Source organism: Balaenoptera ricei, chromosome 16, assembly GCF_028023285.1.
Source record: "Balaenoptera ricei isolate mBalRic1 chromosome 16, mBalRic1.hap2, whole genome shotgun sequence".
Classification (NCBI taxonomy): Eukaryota; Metazoa; Chordata; class Mammalia; order Artiodactyla; family Balaenopteridae; genus Balaenoptera; species Balaenoptera ricei.
In genome coordinates this window covers 31,209,778-31,229,288 of record NC_082654.1, presented here as the reverse complement: position 1 = coordinate 31,229,288, position 19,511 = coordinate 31,209,778, and the positions used below count along the sequence as shown (strand labels likewise).

The 19,511-nt window shown below is 37.6% G+C and overlaps 1 protein-coding gene across 4 annotated transcripts in view; it reads right to left on the bottom strand.

Annotated features, from left to right (window-relative positions):
- ARHGAP19 (Rho GTPase activating protein 19) overlaps positions 1–19,511 on the bottom strand; it is a 55,760-nt gene that overhangs the window by 17,608 nt on the left and 18,641 nt on the right. For 3 of the 4 annotated variants that reach the window (XM_059900992.1, XM_059900993.1, XM_059900994.1), the window contains exons 2-7: positions 18,375–18,640; positions 16,974–17,054; positions 14,976–15,185; positions 12,516–12,742; positions 10,715–10,801; positions 14–79 (exon numbers count right to left, since the gene is read on the bottom strand). In XM_059900992.1, coding sequence (XP_059756975.1) covers positions 14–79; positions 10,715–10,801; positions 12,516–12,742; positions 14,976–15,185; positions 16,974–17,054; positions 18,375–18,640 — 937 coding nt within the window. The remainder of the gene's footprint in view (positions 1–13; positions 80–10,714; positions 10,802–12,515; positions 12,743–14,975; positions 15,186–16,973; positions 17,055–18,374; positions 18,641–19,511) is intronic. The other variant, XM_059900995.1, reaches the window with a different exon arrangement.

The window sequence follows — 19,511 nt, the reverse complement described above, 5'->3', positions numbered from 1 at the left end:
CTCCTATTCTTACCTTTGATGCTTGCGTTCTGGAACCCAAATAGTGCAATCTGGCACATTCCCGAATATAAGCAGGAGCCTGGGCAGGATATAAAAGAAAAACAAGAACAAATGGTTAGCAGAATCTAAAATTCTTTCAGGTCATAAGGACAGTGGTTCTTAAAATGATCTGACTGGCAGATTACTCTGGAAAAACAAAAGATCCTCAAAATACCCTATTTCATAGTTTCCTTTCTCTTGCCACCAAAAAGATAGCTCAACAATCCAACAGGAAAACTATGAAAAGACACTACTGTAGTTTTAAAAATCATATATGGCATATGTGTGTGTATATATATAATTTTTCTCAAATGAGCCAGAACAGACATTTGTAGTAATGTTTATATTTGACAAAAACTACCCCCAAATCCTTACAAATTTCAAGTGGTCCCTAAATCACATTTTAGAATCACTGTATAGAAAATACCATTTAGAATTACTATGGAGTAACAACAGACAAGGAGGAATTTAGCTTATTGGTATATTACCCGGAATCCTGTGATAAGTATCCTGATACAGTCCTAGTAGAAGTGTAAATAATGCAACCACTATGAAAGAGAATTTGGCAGCATCTAAAAAAATTATATTTTCATTTACCCTTTAAACAAAAAATTTCACTTCTGAAAATCTATCCTGAAGATATTACTCCAGAAATACAAAACATACTTGGATAAGATTAATCAAACTATTACACACAACCGAAATATCTATTAATAGAAGGATGGTTAAATAAACTTTTATACATCCATACAACACAGTACTATGCAGTCATTAAAAATGAGAGAAGGGAGGGAGGGAAGAAACACTTTACAAACTGATATGAGTGATTTCCAGGATCTGCTGTTGAGTGAGAAAAGTTACAGAGCAGTGTATAGAGCACTTGTGTAAGAAAGAAGAGGAAATAAAAATATACACACATATACACAATAATTTGTTTTTACAAAAAGAAACACAAAGAAAACACTAAGAGAATAAACCAGAAAACAATGAAAATGGTTAGGGAAAGGACTGAAATTTCTCTAAATATACCTTTTTGTGTAGTTTTGACTTTTGAACCATATAAATATACCACAGGTTCAAAAAATAAAATTAAATCCAAAAGGAAAAGAGGCAAACCCTAAACCTGTACAACAACAACAAAAAATATATCTGTATATCAAATTGAAAAATAAAAAAAAGGGACTTCCCTGGTGGTCCAGTGGCTAAGACGCCATGCTCCCAATGCAGGGGGCCAGGTTCAATCCCTGGTCAGCGAACTAGATCCCACATGCCAAAACTAAGAGTTCGCGTGCCGCAATTAAAGATCTCGCATGCTGCAACTAAAGATCCCGCATGCCGCAATGAAGTTCCCGCGTGTCATAACTAAGATCTGGCACAGCCAAATAATAATTTTTTCTTTAAATGATAACATAAGCACAGAGAAAGGAATTATTCCACCTAACTTTTGAAAACTGTATTCTGACTATACAACCTTAGTGAGATATATTCAAGGGAAAAGGAACTGTAAGGAAATCCTAAACTTCCATCAACAGATTTACAGACATTTATTGTTAGTAGTAATAGTTGTATTATTTTGAAATTAATTTATTATATTGTAGGATAAAGCAACTAACATATATAAATGCTATTAAAATCTGGAATTTGCAATGTAAAAATTTACATTTATATAAATATAAAGTAAAAGAAGTCAAGAAAAAGCTCTGTAATGTTAAATCTGAATTGGAAATACTAATATGAACTAATGATTTCTTTTTAAAAAAATTTTAATTCTACTTCCTTGCCCTCAAAGAGCCTAGAAGCAATGACACCCAAGAAACAATCAGTACGTATACCCAGTGTCAGTGGAAGAAACTAGGGCTCCTTGAAGAAAATAATTGATTCCAGGCCCAGGGCAGAGCAAGTATAAAGTAAGCTGGGGACATTTATGCCAGGATGGAAACACTCAAAGACTAATGGAGTCCTGTCAAAAAGACACAGCAGGAAGCAGCTTACAAGGGCTATCACAGGCCAAATTTGGTACAATTTGAATATCAAAATTAACAACTGAAATTGATTAACACTTTGAATAACTAAAAATCCACGAGCCTACAGAGACTCATAATAAAAGAGACTAAGAGAGAGAAGGAAAGCTCTTCTCCAAAGAAGAAAGTCAGCTAATAAAGATTAATAATATAATTAGAAAATCACTGTTTTGTGATACACAATATAGTTATACTGTCCAGCAGGATTATCAGTGGATGCTAAACCATTATATTAGGTAATTGCCCTGCAGGTTACTTACTACTTGCAAAGGGGAAAATGTACCTTTATAATTGAGACATGTGGCAAGTAGCAAAATTAGCATTACTGAGAGTAAGACAATCTACATTCTGTGCCTCCTAATGTGATGCAATATGATGTATACAAACATCACCTATGAATCTTTGCCAAAAATGCTTAACCTGAATCTAATCAAGCCTCTAAACCTAACTTGTGGTTTATAGGAACTACATAGAAAGGGATAAAGGAACAAGTTAAATAACCTTGAAAAAACAGTAAGACAAATTTAAAATGTGGAATATTCTACAACACAATAGGCCTGAATGCTTCAACAAATCAATGACATGAAGATAAAGGGTAGTGATTATTCCAGATTAAAAGTGACATAATAATCAAAAGCAATACATAAGCCTTGATCAGTTTATGTTTTGTTTTGTTTTTTTACATCTTTATTGGAGTATAATTGCTTTACAATGGTGTGTTAGTTTCTGCTGTACAACAAAGTAAATCAGCTATATGTATCCATATATCTCCATATCCCCTCCCTCTTGCGTCTCCCTCCCACTCTCCCTATCCCACCTCTCTAGGTAGTCACAAAGCACCGAGCCGGTCTCCCTGTGCTATGCGGCTGCTTCCCACTAGCTATCTATTTTACATTTGGTAGTGTATATATGTCAAGTTTATGTTTTTTATATTTTTTTAAATAAATTTATTTATTTATTTATTTATTTATTTTGGCTGCATTGGGTCTTTGTTGCTGTGCACAGGCTTTCTCTAGTTGCGGCACGTGGGCTTTCTCTAGTTGCGGCGAGCGGCGGCTACTTTTTGTTGCAGTGCGTGGGCTTCTCAATGCTATGGCTTCTCTTGTTGTGGAGCACGGGCTCTCGGTGCGCGGGCTTCAGTAATTGTGGCACACAGGCTCAGTAGTTGTGGCTCGCAGGCTCTAGAGTGCAGCCTCAGTAGTTGTGGCACACGGGCTTAGTTGCTCTGCAGCGTGTGGGATCTTACTGGACCAGGGCTCAAACCCGTGTCCCCTGCATTGGCGGGTGGATTCTTAACCACTGCGCCACCAGGGAAGTCCAAGTTTATGTTTTTTAAAAAAGCAGCTATGAAATACATTCTTAGGACAACTGGGGAATTTAAATATGAACTGAATATTAGCTGATATGAAATTCTTGTAAATCTTCTTAGATGTGATAACAATACTGTGACTATTAGGAGAATATTCGTATTCTTAGGAGATGCATGCTTAAGTATTAAAGGACAAAATATCATGATGTCAGTGGTTCAGGCAAAAAAAAAAAAAGAAAAAGCAAGCATGAATATATAGAGGACTTCCCTGGTGGTGCAGTTTGAGCCCTGGCCCGGGAGGATCCCACATGCCACGGAGCAACTAAGCCTGTGCACCACAACTACTAAGCCTACACTCTAGAGCCCGTGAGCCACAACTACTGAGCCCGCGTGCCTAGAGCCCATGTTCCACAACAAGAGAAGCCACCGCAACGAGGAGCCTGTGCACTGCAATGAAGAGCAGCCCCCACTCGCCGCAACTAGAGAAAGCCTGCGCGTAGCAACGAAGACCCAACGCAGCCAAAAATCAATCAATCAATAAAGTAACTAATTAATTTTAAAAAAATATATATATATATAGAGAGAGAGAGAGATAAAGCAAATATGGCAAATGGTGACATGTGTTGAATCTGAGAGTTATTTGTTTCAATCTTTCAACTTTTCTCTATATTTGAAAAACTTCACAATGAAGTTTTCAAAAAAGAGTCTCATGGCAAAGACATTATGTTATCTACAGTTTAATTTTTACCTTGGTAAATTATAAAGCAGAGCCAAAGGAAATTTCCTCCAAACAAGAATATGACAGCCCACACCATCTATTCTATAACTTCATTTAAAAACAAAACGAAACAAAAACCTCGGCCCCAAAAAGATACTATGAGCTGAAGGGATACTCAGAAAGGGAGCCAGAAGCAGACAGGTTTAAATGAAAATCTGAGGGTCCGAGGTATTTTACAGTTCATAGGACTTCCCAGATAAAATGGGAATTGGCCTCAACTGTATATACATCATAATTCCCTAGGAAAAGATGTGGTGACTCCTATTGAAAAGAGAGAAAACCAGACTAGGTCAGATGGACTGATAATAGTAGAGGACAGAGCTATAAATAGTTAGGAATAATTTTAGAGAAAAAAAATTCAAAGAACACAGAATGAGGCAACATAGAATCTGAGGATTAGGAGGTAAACCGTCCACCCAAGGAAGCCTGAGAACAAGAAAAAGACAACAAAGGGACTTCCCTGGTGGTCCAGTGGGTAAGACTCCGCTCTCCCAGTGCAGGGGGCCCAGGTTTGATCCCTGGTCAGGGAACTAGATCCTGCACGCATGCCGCAACTAAGAGTCCGCATGCTACAACTAACAAGCCCACACACCACAACTAAGAAGCCCGCATGCCGCAACTAAAAGATCCCACACGCGACAACAAAGATCCTGAGTGCTGCAACTAAGACCCGGCGCAGCCTAAATAAATAAATGAATAATTTTTTTTAATTTATTAAAATAAAAAGGAAGACAACAAAGCACAAGAAGAACAAATCTGGGGTAAAGTAGGACCTCAGAATAAGTATAGAGCACACAGAACAATCAACCATTTTTCATCCAGGAACAGCTCAGGGAAGAACCTACTCAGCCAAAGTGGTGAAGCAGATGCCCACAAGGACAATGGTTCTGATTCAAATCCAAAGAGAAAAGTCCTGAGACTAAAATAAATCTGAAAAAAAAAAAAAAAAAAAAAGACATTCTTTGTCTCCTTTAGAGATAAACAGAGGCTCAAAGAGTGCTCACACTAGCCTGGAAACAAAGGTAAATAGCAAATAAGAATCAAAACCCCAAGGATGAGGAGCTAAAAGAGGGATCTATGGAAGAGAAAGGAAGAGTAAAAATAGAGAATGTCCGAAAGAATCTAATAATTAGAACTTGTACCAAGCCAAATTACATCTAGGAGACTATACTCATGTTTTATCTCTAAGGTTTGTACAATCTGTATTCTCAAGGTCCTCCACAGTGATATGTTATCTGACATAGTAAAAGGGACTTTGCTGGTGTGATTAAGTTAAAGACCTTGCAATGGGGAGAGTATCCTAGGCTATCCAGGCAGTTCCACTATAATCACATGGGTCCTTAGAAGCAGAGAACCTTTCCCAGCTGTGATTAGAAGGAAACATCACTATGGAAGAAGGATCAGAGAGATACAACATTGCTAGCCTTGAAGATGGAGGAAGGGGACTATGAACCAAGGAATGTGGGCAACCTCTAGAAGTTGGAAAAGGCAAGTAAACAGATTTTCCCCTAGAACATCCAGAAAGGACTGCATCCCTGCCAACACCTTAATTTTAGCCCAGTGAGACTCATGTCAGACTTCTGACCTACAGAACTGTAAGATAATAAATTTGTGTTGTTTTAAGTCACTTTAAAAAAATCCTTCACAGTGAGGTACAACTTCATTGTATATTTGAATTGTACTGGACAATGGGCAAGAGAGAATGGGCTCTACAGGTAAACAGATCAGAAGGTGGAAAAGCTAGAAACCATGAGGTGCAATGAGATCTCTGAGAAACCACCTCTCTTTCAACTTGTGAGTGGTGGGCTATGAAAAGTTAATCCCATATCAGTGGTAACAAGAGAACTCAACAGAAGGAGAGTTCTATTAGGAACTGCACCTAGAAATTCCCCATCTTGATTCACAACTAGTGTCAGTTAACTGCACTCTCCGTACACACAACTCCTCTCAACTTATTCCTATAAATCCATGCTTTGGAACTAGTTCTTCCCCTAAATGAGAAGTATATAAAGAACTGGTTTGAAAGATCTTTGTTCATCATTAAAAACCATTCTTTCTCCTGTTGTCCTACACCTACTGCTCTAATCCACTTACCTAGATCTTGACTTCTAATTGACCATAATCTTTTTTTTTTTTTTTTTTTTTAAAATATTATTTATTTATTTATTTATATTTTTGGCTGTGTTGGGTCTTCGTTTCTGTGTGAGGGCTTTCTCTAGTTGTGGCAAGCGGGGGCCACTCTTCATCACGGTGCGCGGGCCTCTCACTGTTGCGGCCTCTCTTGTTGCGGAGCACAGGCTCCAGACGCGCAGGCTCAGTAGTTGTGGCTCACGGGCCTAGTTGCTCTGCGGCATGTGGGATCTTCCCAGACCAGGGCTCGAACCTGTGTCCCCTGCATTGGCAGGCAGACTGTCAACCACTGCGCCACCAGGGAAGCCCCTGACCATAATCTTTGACTTCGGCACCTAAGCCCCGGATACAGCCCTGACCCTTTGTTTTACAGCCTACTAAATCAAAGATTCTGATCTGTCATTTCTAAACTCTGGACTTTGGATCACTTGCCATCCTGTAGTGGATAAATCCTAGGGTGGCCTCCATGTTCACATTCTGCATAATTCCCTCTTCCTGAGTGTGAATGGACTTGTGACTTGTTTCTAACCAACAGAATATTGGTGACTGAATGCTGCTCCTGTGATGATCAGGTTATATAATATGGCTAAAGTGATGGGATGGCACAACTGTGATTAAATTATGATATATACACTTATAATACATTATGTATATAAAATATGCATTATATATAAGATATATATAAAATATATCTTCATCTGAATCTTGTTAGCACATACTAGAGAGACTCTCCTGTTGGCCTTGCAGAATCAAGCTACTCTAAAGTAAGAAGAGAGACAAATTGAAGGAAAAACTATGTTAAACAAAAAGGAACCAAAACTAGCCAGAGGCAAGTTTTGCCAATTAGGCAAGAAAAAGAAATAAAAGACAGCCAAATTGGAAAGGAGTAACATTATCTCTGTTCATAGATGATATGATCTTTTATATAGAAAACTCTAAAGATTTCAAAGAAAAATTGTTAGAACTGATAAACAAATTCAGCAAAGTAGCAGGATACAAAGTCAACACACAAAAATCAGTTGTATTTCTATACACTAACAATGAACAATCCAAAAAGGAAATTAAGAAAACAATTCCATTTACAATAGCATCAAAAAGAATAAAATACTTAGGAATTAACTTAACCAAGGAGATGAAAGATTTGTACAATGAAAACTACAAAACATTGCTGAAAAAAATTAAAGTCAACATAAATAAATGGAAAGACATCCCCTGTTCATGGATTGGAAGACTTAATACTGTTAAAATGTCAATACTACCCAAAATAATCTACTGCAATCCCTATCAAAATCGCAACGACAGTTTCTGTAGAAATAGAAAAATCAGGACTTCCCTGGTGGCACAGTAGTTAAGAATCCGCCTGCCAATGCAGGGGACATGTGTTCGAGCCCTGGTCCCGGAAGATCCCCCATGCCACAGAGCAACTAAGCCCATGTACCACAACTACTGAGCCTGCGCTCTAGAGCCCGCAAGCCACAACTAAGGAGCCCACATGTCACAACTACTGAAGCCCGAGCACCTAGAGCCTGTGCTCTGCAACAAGAGAAGCCACCACAATGAGAAGCCCACGCACCGCAACGAAGAGTAGCCCCCGCTCGCCACAACTAGAGAAAGCCCACACACAGCAACAAAGACCCAACGCAGCCAAAAATAAATAAATACATAAATAAATTTATATTAAAAAAAAGGAAATAGAAAAATCCATCCTAAAATTCATATGGAATCTCAAGAGACCCCAAATAGCTAAAACAATCTTGAAAAAGAACAATGCTAGAGGACTCACATTTCTTATTTCAAAACTTACTACAAAGCTACAGTAATCAAAACTGTATGGTACTGGCATAAAGACAAACATATAGACCAACTGAATAGAATAGAGTCCAGAGATAGACCCTCAAATATATGGATTTTCAACAAGAGTAACAAGACTATTCAATGGGGAAAGGACAGTTTTTTCAACAAATGATGCTGGGAAAACTGATATCCACATGCAAAAGGATGAAGTTGGACCACTACCTAATACCATATACAAAAATTACCCAGAATAGATAAATGTAAGATGTAAAACAATAAAACTCTTAAAAGAAAGTAAAGGGCAAAGGCTTCACAGCATTGGATTTGGCAATGATTTCTTGCATATGACACCAAAGGCATAGGCAGCAAAAGAAAAAAATAGACAAATGGGACTTCATAAAAATTTTTAAATTTTGTGCAACAAGACACTATCAACAGAGTAAAAGGCAATCCACAGAATGGGAGGAAGTATTTGCACATCATAAATCTGATAAGGGATTAATATCTAGAATATATAAAGAACACCTGCAACTCAATAACAAAAAAGCAAACAACCCAGTTCAAAAATGGGTGGGAATTCCCTGTCGGTCCAGTGGTTAGGACTTGGCGCTTTCACTGCTGTGGCCTGGGTTCAATCCCACAAGCCGCATGGTGCAGCCAAAAAAAAAAAAAAAAAAAAAAACACGGGCAAAGGACTTGAATAGACATTTCTCCAAAGAAGATATGCAAATAAGCAATAAGCACATGAAAAGATGTTCAACATCACATCACTAATCATTAGGAAAATGCAAATTGAAACTACAATGAGTTACCACCTCACAACCATTAACACAGCTATCATCAAAAAAATCCCCAAAACAAAATAACAAGTGTTGGTGAGGATGCAAAGTAATGGGAACCCTTGTGCCTTGTTGGTGAGAAGGTAAAATGGTGCAGCAACTATGGAAAACAGTATGGCAGTTCTGTTAGAATTACCATATGATCCAGCAATTCCACTTCTGGGTATAGAGTCATACCTCAGGATCCAAGGTTACTGGTTCCAGGATTTCCCCATGGATACCAAAATCCACAGATACTCAAGTCCCTTATATAAAATGGCACAGTATTTGCATATAACCTATACACATCTTCCTGTATACTTTAAATCATCTGTAGATTACTTATAATACCTAATACAACGTAAATGCTATGTAAATAGTTGTAAATACAATGTAAGTGATATAAAAATAGTTGCTGGTGTGCAGCAAATTCAAGTTTTGCTTTTTGGAACTTTCTAGAATTTTTTTTCCAAATATTTTTAATCTGCCATTGGTTGAATCTGTGGATGGGGAACCCACAGATACAGGGAGCCAACTATATACCCAAAAGAATTAAAAACAGAGTCTAGAAGACATATTGTATGTCCATGTTCAGAGAAGCATTATTCACAAGAACTAACTGTGGAGGCAACCCAAGTGTTCTCAACAGATGAATGGATAAGCAAAATGTGGTATATACAGTGAATGAAATGTCAGCCTTAAAAAGGAAGGAAATTCTGACAAATGCTACAACATAGATGAACCTTGAAGACATTATGCTAACGGAAATAAGCCAATCACTAAAATTGATTGATTCCACTTTTATGATGTACTTAAAGTGGTCAAAATCATAGAGACAGAAAGTAGAATGGTGGTTGCCAGGGCCAAGGGGGAGGGATGAATGGGGAGTTATGTTTAATGGGTATAGCGTTTCAGTTTTGCAAGATGAAAAGAGTTCTGGCGATGGATGGTGGTGATGGTTTATATAATAATATGAATGTAATTAATGCCACTGGCCTGTACACATATAGTAAATGTTGTCATATGTATTTTACCACAATTTTTTTTTTTAATTGAAGAAAGACAAAAAAAGGAACCAGAACTGAGTGGTCTTAAAAATTCTCAGCCTTTCCAGATGGCAAAAGACGCTAAAATTAAGAAATTCACCATCAGGAAAGTACACTCTAAAGAAAAGGCCAAGGATGTGACTATGCAACTTTTTGCTAAAAATCTTAGAAACATCAAAAGGTCAGAATATTCAGTTACACAAAGGGCCCTTTCAAAGAGTAAAAGGTATGCCTACCAGATCCTCTCAATACAACCAGAGGGCATCTAGGAAGCTTAAAGGTATTGTCCCTCAGCCTTCTCAGCAAGAGTCCAAGGAAGAGACAGGTTTATCTTTAAATTTATCTTCTAACTGAGTGAATCCCACTAAAATCCACAGAGACCCACTAAGTTATTGAGAAAATCATGTCGACAGACACACTGCTAGTTTGTACTAAAAAGGACAATAAATACAAGATGAAAGGAGGCTGTCAAAATTCTACTGGCAGGAAGCAGACAGGATAAAAGTACTCTGCTTCCAACATCTGCTGTCTTTCATGAAAAAGGAAGAATGACTCGGGCGTGGAGCCAATTACCCAGGGGGCAGAGCCCTACTCAGCTTCTAGGTACCTCCATATTCTTCCCCACCTTAGTTGTTCCCTCTGAGTTTTACCACTGTCCGATCTGGTTTCCAGTTCCAGGCAGGGCCTTTCTTATCTAGTCATCTTTAGAGCCCTCTCAGGATCCCACCTTGTTCCATCCTCCTTGTCCTGTCACTACCCAAATCCCATTTGTTACCTACCTTAAAAAGTTTCTGAGAGTGTTTAATCATAAAAGTCATCCCATTGTTTAACTTTGTGATATTCTCTTGAAGGTCATTTGCAGTGACCTATTCAGAGCAAAAGAAACCAAAAAAGGGAGATGAAAAGCTGGGAGGTAGAAGGCAGGTACTCCCATTTACTTATCAGTAAGCTAATTCTTTCAAACATATGATAGTTTCTATCCCCAAGAAAGCTGACTCTAATACAACATTTAATTCTGGAAAGGTTTTTTGGTTCAGCAGGTTTCCACTGGAGATGATATAATCTAGGAAGAACCATGTGTCCCTGAAGTGACCAGGAAATCCTTGAGAACCAATCTTCATTTCCTAATTCTGCCTGAGAATCAGACATACATGCAGAGTTGCTAAAGAAGACCTACCCTGGGAAAAGGGGAAAGAAGAATAGAATCTGTACCAATCACCAAGGACATTGCTCTCCAGAGAAACTACAGTTTCTCCAAAGACGAAAGAGAACTGTCACTACTAATTGATACCAGAGGTGACATCCGTTTCTTAAAAACACAGTCAGATGGTCACTGATTACCTTCTCCTGTTTCCCCTGCCTTTTTTTTAAGCACTTCAGCATATCTACTATCCCAAAGCCCGCATCCTCAACCTGTATCTTTGTTACTTAATGTTTGCTTATACTAAGACCTCTCTCACAGGCTTCTCTTTACAGTCAATGCTTCTCTTTACAGTCATAGATCACTCGCTCCTTTTCAGTCTCAGTGAGCTGGTTCTAAAATTCTTTCACTATGAGGCTTTATCTCCTTAAGATGGACAATTGTCAGTATGTCTTGTTCTTCTCACACACCTCCTCCTCATCAATCTTTCTCTGGGCAGAAGCTCTTCCTGGCCCAGAGCTTTATATTATTTTTTCACTAGTTGCTTGTTAGGCAAAACGTCTCACACAACCTCTCTCCTTTATCTTCCTTTTCTCATTTCCTATAATCCCCCAAATCTTTTATAAGTCACTATATCCCATCTATTTCTATTATCTTCCCAACAATCTTGGTCAGGTAAGTGGGAAAGGTGCTATTATGCCCAGCTTACAGAGGAGGAGCCTACACATAGAAAGAGGAAAGGACACAGTTAACAGCAGGTTTGCAGCTTCCAACCCAGTTATCCTGACTCCTAATTCCGTCATACAGTAAAACCTATTTTATGAATGGACAGGAATATGAAGCTATGTGCTTCCAGGCCAAGAATTAGTTCAAAATCCTTTAGATAATGTACTTCTCGTGTAAGTCACTAAGAAGGCCCTGGTCTCAGTAATAAGAAGCATATTCAGCTTTATTTAAGGAGAGTATATCTATAGGATATAGAAAAGTTAAAACAAGGCAGGATTGCTCTCTGTGTCATCTTATCTAAAAGCTCAGTGACACTATCCTATAAGATCATACAGCTCTATTCTAAATTTATACCATTCAATCTTCAGAAATCAATTTGATTTCCCAAGAAGGCTTTCATGTTAAGAAGGAATTTACATTGACCAGCCAAAATCAGTATTCTAGTTTATTTAGTAGCTATATATTTTCCACTAAGAATTTCCACTAATAAATTGCTATTCAGGTTTGTCAAGAGATTGACTTATAAGCAAGATTCACAGGAATTGGCCCCCTCAGGTTTAATAACTCTTAAATGAACTAATACAGGAAGTTCCTAACCTTGTAAAACTGAAGACTAGACCTTGGACCCTTGATAACCTCACCAAGGTACAGCCATAGGACGAGGGCCAGCCCAAGAAAACCAAGCAGTCTTTCCTTTTCCCCTCAACACTTACATTTTTTGGCCACAAGACATGGGGCGCAAACATAAGGGCAAGGTTATAGGCAGACATCTTATTCTTGTCTTGTTTCTTTGCTGTCTGGTACAGGAGATCAAGCAATAACTTCAGCAAGTTACGATTGGGTGGAGGGAGAATGAGGAAGAGCAACTGAAGAGCCTCAATTTGCCGCTCTTTATCTGGTACATTGGTCTTGTTTCCTTTATCATCAAACTGCATCAAATCTTGAGGACAAAAGAGATGATTGCAAAGGAGGGAGAAAATACAAGCAAGAAAAAACATCAATGCTCCTACTATTTATTATAATCAAAGAAAGAAAAAAAAAGAATCAAGCATAAATAGAGATTATAGCAAAATATAATAACAAAATAATGTCAATACAACTCAATAATAAAAAGAAAAAAACCCAACCAAAAATGGGCAAAAGACTTAAATAAACATTCCTCCAAAGAAGATATACAAGTGGCCAGTAAGCATTTGTATACTCAGTATCATTAGCTATCAGAGAAATGTAAATCAAAACCAAAATGAGATATTACTTCATAACCGGAGGTGTGGCTATAGTCAAAAAGACTGACAAAAAAAAAAAAAAAAAGACTGACAAAACAGGTGTTGCTAAGAATGCTGAGAAAATTAAACTCTCCTACACTGCTGGTGGGAATGTAAAATGGTGTGACCACTTTGGAAAACTGTTTGGCAGTTCCTCAAAAAGTTAAACATACAGTTACCATATGACTTAGCAATCCCATTCCTAGGTATATACTCAAGAGAAATGAAAACATGTCCACACATATCTTTAATAATGCCACCCCCTCACATTTCCTCACCAAGATATTTTACTGCTAAGAAAATATGAGAGTGAATTATGCCCTGATAACAGGATGATCCAGGCAGCTCCTTATGGAGTCAGAATCATTGTTTCTCCCCTAATAGGCTACACAGGTTATCAATAAAAACAGTCCCCTAGATAATCAGAATTTCAAAAGACACTGAAAACCATTTGGGTATAATTCATATAGACCTGAAAATGATAACAACGTGTTGTTGAAACTGTTTAACTTCAAAAATAATTCCAGGTTTAGGAAAGGCAGATAATATTTCTAGAAACTGTTCCCTGTTAATATGAAATTGAAAACAAAAATCCCTCCCAGTTATCAGCAAGGGGTATCAAATGCTACACCTGTGCCACACCTCAGTATGATATCAAAGAACAGTGAATCATGGGGTGGTGGAGGGGCGGTTTCAGATATTGCACTAAATAAACTCAACAGGAAAGCAAACAGAATAAGCATTCTTCATGTTAACCCTTATAAAAAGAACTTATCAATATTTCCCATATCTTTTTCAAATATCCAACAACTTTATTTCTCCCCCAAAATAACTGTAAAGTTATGTAACACTCTAGTAATATTTTCTCATTTGTATCATCTAAACTGTTCCTGAAAGTGCTAAAAAAAAATCTAATCTTATTAGATTTTAGAAATTCAAAACCAGGGGTTTTTTTTAAGTAGTAAAAATTATTCAAAAGAAAAAAATCTATTTATTTTCCTTAAAATTAGAAGAGTAAAAGACTCAAGGGTAGAAAACTAAGTAAATATAGTATGGATGTTGATGCTGTGTGCACTTAGAGCCTACCGCAGCATAACAGCTGTGCAATTTAAGAATGAATTGCCTACCACACAAGCATAAAGGAGAAAGAGGAAACTATTTATGAGCTGAAAATGGAATGTTCTCCAAAACACAGTAAATGAAAAAAGCAAACTACAGAACCATGTGTATAACACCCTACCATTACATAAAAAGAGAGAAAAAGAATATATGTTGGTGTTTGTGTCTAAAATATCTCTGTAAGGATACATTAGAAATCAATAGCATTGGTTCCCTCTGGGAAGAAAAACTGAGTGCTGGGAATAGGGGTGGGAAAGAGGCTTTTCACTGTCTACTCTTTGAACCTTTTGGATTTTAATTCATGTGAATGTATTACCTATTTAGAAAACAAGTAAAATTATTTTTAAGATGCAAATTTCCAAGAGTAGAGATGATCTCAACTGAGGCATATTAATACTTAGCAAAAGCCTCAAACTAAGGCAAATATACCAAAACTGTGACTACTGATTTGGGTAATTGACTTGGGTGTGTCAATCAATCCAGTGAAAAGCATACATTAATTAAGCAACTAAAATGTTCACAGCACAATGCTAGGATCCATCAGGATACAAAATTAGGTAAAACCCAGACTTTATCTTCAAAGAAGTTTATTCAACAAAAAAAAATTTTGACCAAATCAACCATAAGTAGCCAATGCTTATGAGTATTCAGAGAGCCCAGAAATATCATGAAGTCTTAAACAATATTGACAGAAGCATTGCTGTGGGTTACAAACAACAGAATATTCCAGATGACTTTACTAAATTGAAAGAAATGTATTCACATCTCCTTCTCACCTCCTATACTCACCAGCAATTTTGAGGTGTGCATGGAAATGTTTATGTGTCAGCAGGGGCTCAGGTAATTCTCCTAGAAACATCTTCAGCAAGGTAGCAACATCATTTGAGTGAAACTCCCCTGATTCCAAGTCGATATCAGTTCCATTATTGAGAGCATCCCTTAAAATCTGCTGTCGGACACTATTCCCTGGTACTCTAAACAAACCCTCTACTCTCAAGTCTGTTCAGCATGGAAGAGAAACAGAGGACATGAAAAAGGAAATAAAAAGAGGAATTATGATTAAAATAAGTCATCTAAAAGACTACTTTATACTTGAAAGACCCTTTACAAAGAACTTGAAGGAGGTTTTTGTCTTTCTTCCCAGATTAGTTTAGAACCTACTGGCCCCTGAGGAAACATATCTGAACATCCCTGAGCACCCAGAGATCTCCCAGACTGAGAGATGGTCCACCCAGGAGTCACTGAACCTCCTGAGGCACACCTGGAAACTGAATTTAACCTTTTTTTTTTTAAATTTTCTGTTGAAATATAGTTGATTTACAGTGTTGTGTTAGTTTTAGGTGTACAGCAAAGTAAGTTATATATTCTTTTTTAGATTCTTTCCATTATAGGTTATTACAAGATATTGAGTATAGTTCCCTGTGCTATATAGTAGGTCCTTGTTGGTTATCTATTTTATATATAGTAGTGTGTATATTGTTAATCCCAAACTCCTAATTTATCCCTCCCCACTCCCTGAATAGTCAGAATAGGCTTGAAAAATAAGGTGGAAGAAAGCCAAATCTCCCTGAAGGCCCCTTCCCGTGGGTCATCCCAGACTTTGTTGGAGGAGCCGAGTTCATCTGTGGAGGTTCATTGCTCCTGTAAACAGTTTCCCAGCCTAAAATGAATCTAGAGTCTCTGTGCTGCCCCAGGAATTAAAACTCTAACCTATCAGATCACCTTTCAGTCTAAGAGATTCCCAGAAGCTCAGGGTCATCCCAACTAAACGATTCTTCCCTCCCACCTATATTCTAAGCTAATCTAAGGGGATAAAAAAGATGAGACATATTGTTTTGGTTTGACCTGGAAGAAGCATGAGAGTTCATGTTTTCAACTTAGGTCCATATTTCTTTGTATAACCCCCTAATTCAGGGGTCCAAGTTCAAATGCCTACAAGGCCAGGCTGGTAACAGTAAATGAATGAACAGGAACCCTAACAAACTGAGGAGCACCTACCTGTGCTCCAGCTGACTGTGTCCAAGTGGCAACAGGGCCCAAGGATGCTAGATCTTCCTATTATCCAAAGAAGTTGAAAACCTGGACTGTTTCCATTTTAAAAGACTGATAACTAATTTTATTTTTAATTTAATCTTTGCCAAACAAACAAAATATGAATATAGATGACTTAAACTCTTAGGCTGTCAGTTTGCAACCTCTGCTCTAGCTCCTAGCACAATGTCCCATATAGAATAAGACATAAATAAGTGTTAGTGTCAAATTTATCAAGACATCACATAAAGCCACACATTTCATATACACTCAGCTCTGCCAAACACTTAGAGCAATAACATAACCAGTATGACTACTAAAAAAGTGCAAAAAGAATTAAGTGAAGAGTGTATTTTAATCAGAGAATTCTAGAGATGAAAAGTATCTTTGGCGATAAATTATGCTCCCTGGAGTAAATGTTATAAAGGAGTGACGTACTTTTCCAGAAGAAATGTCTCTCTCAGTCAAGGGGAAATTGTGATTTCATAGACACTATCTAATGTATATATATATATATATATATATATATATATATATATATATATATATCTTTGAGAGTATAAAACAAATCAATACATGAGATGAAATTTAAAAGGAAATATATTTAGAAACATACCACCTGAAATTATCATTGATTAGTCTCTTTGTTGATGGTTAATTGTCACCTAACAATTGCTAACTCAAGGATGTTAGCTCTCAGTAGAAAACTGACAATTCTTCATTAACAAAGAATGACAAAATTTCAAGTAGTCTTACTTTTGTGTAGATATTCAATCAGTTGGTATATCTGGGCAATGCCTTCCTCTGTCAGTGGGGATCCAAATATTACTCCTTTTTCTGAAAAAAAACATACAATAGAACAAGGCTATATTTTCCACAAATAGTACAAAATCAGCATACTTAAAATCAGCATACCCCTCAAGTATCTTATGTTACAGTTTAGCAAGTATTTTCACAGGTTCAGTAAACAAAAACCTTAAAGTTGGAAGTGTTCCAGAAAATGTAATGATAAAACTCTCAATCAACTCTCTGTGAGTTTAATCTTAGATGGTAGGTTCCTTGAAGGCAAAGACCATCTTCTTATTTAAGTAACAATACCTAGACTATTGATATTTAATTTAAAAACAAACAAAAAATAGAACTTAGACCCATGATTGTCAGAGCATGACAGATTATCCACCAGAGTTGGTATAGGGTCTGATCTGTTATAATGTTTAAACTTTTTTTGCTGCCCTCAGGATTTCCTAATATTTAAAAAAACAGGGGCTTCCTTGGTGGCTCAGTAGTTAAGAATCTGCCTGCCAATGCAGGGGACACGGGTTCGAGCCCTAGCCCGGGAAGATCCCACATGCCATGGAGCAACTAAGCCCGTGTGCCACAACTACTAAGCCTGAGCTCTAGAGCCTGCAAGCCACAACTACTGAGCCCATGTGCCACAACTACTGAAGCCTGCGCGCCTAGAGCCCGTGCTCCGCAACAAAAGAAGCCACCACAATGAGAAGCCCGCGCACCGCAACGAAGAGTAGCCCCCGCTCACCGCAACTAGAGAAAGCCCGCACACAGCAACGAAGACCCAGCACAGCCAAAAATAAAAAATAAATAAATAAATTTATTTTAAAAAATAAATTAATTTAAAAAAATAAAAAAACAAAATAGTACCTCTTTAACATCTTATCAAAAGCAGTGTTAATAGTCATAATTTATTATATATATCACTAATAACTTATTTCTGAGAAGGCTTTTATTGGGTGATTCATAGGTATTTGCCTTATCAAAGCATTCCATGGAATGAAAACATTTGAGAACTATTGCAATAAAAAAATGTTCAAACTTTCTTTACTGTACTGACCAGCTGTGAAACTTTGTATCTTTAATATTATTTTAGTATAGTATTAATAGGGCATGAAAATCAAGGTGCCCCTGATAACTACCTAAACTAATCATGTTATCTCTAGGGGACTGATATATATGCTTTAATTTATCTAGATCGTTTTTATAATTTCTATTAATATTACTTAAGGTTTTACTACTCATGTAAATGAAAAAATGACAAAAAGTGCTTTATAATAATAGAAACTCCTCCATGAATATGCAGATGTTCAGAGTGAAGCCCAGGGAGCAGCTGAGACCTGCCCCCTTCACAGATACATCTCCTACCCTTTCGCTTGAGAGACATTAGAGACCGGAAGAATCCTGATGCCGGGCCGGCCCCACCAGGCAACTTAAGGTCCACTTCTCCCATCAGCTGAGCCAACTCAGTTCCAGGCAAGTCGATGAGCCTTGTGATATTGCTGACCACCAACTCGGTGAACACCTCAGGTTTCTCATGGCGGAGTTTCTCCACAAAAAAGTCAGGATTGAAGATAATGGGCTGACTTCGAAGGGAAGAATCATTGCAGATAACAAAATTGCAGATGGCATCACTGAAAACAATGAAACAGAAGAATCTTTGGGGGGATCATTTTTAATACGTGTTTCTCATTCCCTCTCAACCACACAATTATTCATTCTTTCTGTGGGCTAATCTACATACTGGTCTTTTGAAAACCTAATCCGCAATCTGCTGACTGCATAAAAGACGACAATTTGGGCTTGGTGCTGTTTAGGTTATATCCACCTAGATACTTAGAATTTTAGTTTAAAGAAAAGACACCAAATAGCCTCTACGATATGACCTGAATTTGCCTCTTAATTTTAGGCATTCACTGCAAGAAGATATAGATCCTTACAGCCTCCTGAGTCTAAGAGTATATTAGAACTGGCAGTCACATAGACCACTTTCCTTATTAAAACAGTCAAACCCTAAACTATTACCATTAAATTCTTGTAAAACATCAGACCTGCAGCTGTTCCCCCTAACACAGCAATGGGTAATCATTAAATTAAGGCCTTCTTGGGAGTACAGCCAGCACCGTATGGTATTTCCCATCCAGTGATTAACTGCTGACAGTAACACAGGCTAGTCGCAAATGCCACAGAAACCACGTGACAGTGAGCATGAGACTACTGAAGAGCTAAAACTATATCTAAACAGTATAGTAGACATTTTGAAAACATTTAGTCTACCCTTAGGGTTCTTTGGTTCCTGGGTCCCTACACAGGCAGGTGTTTCCTTATAATCAGTCCCCTTCAACTGAGCCAGGCGCTTTGGATTCTGTTCCTCATAACCAAAAAGCCTTCACTAGAATGGAAGGCACTTACAGGTACATAAAACAGATATTAATTCAGCCTTGCCAAGGTTCAGAAATAGGTTTTATTTTAAAATCCTTCATTCTGGATGGCTCTGGCCTATTG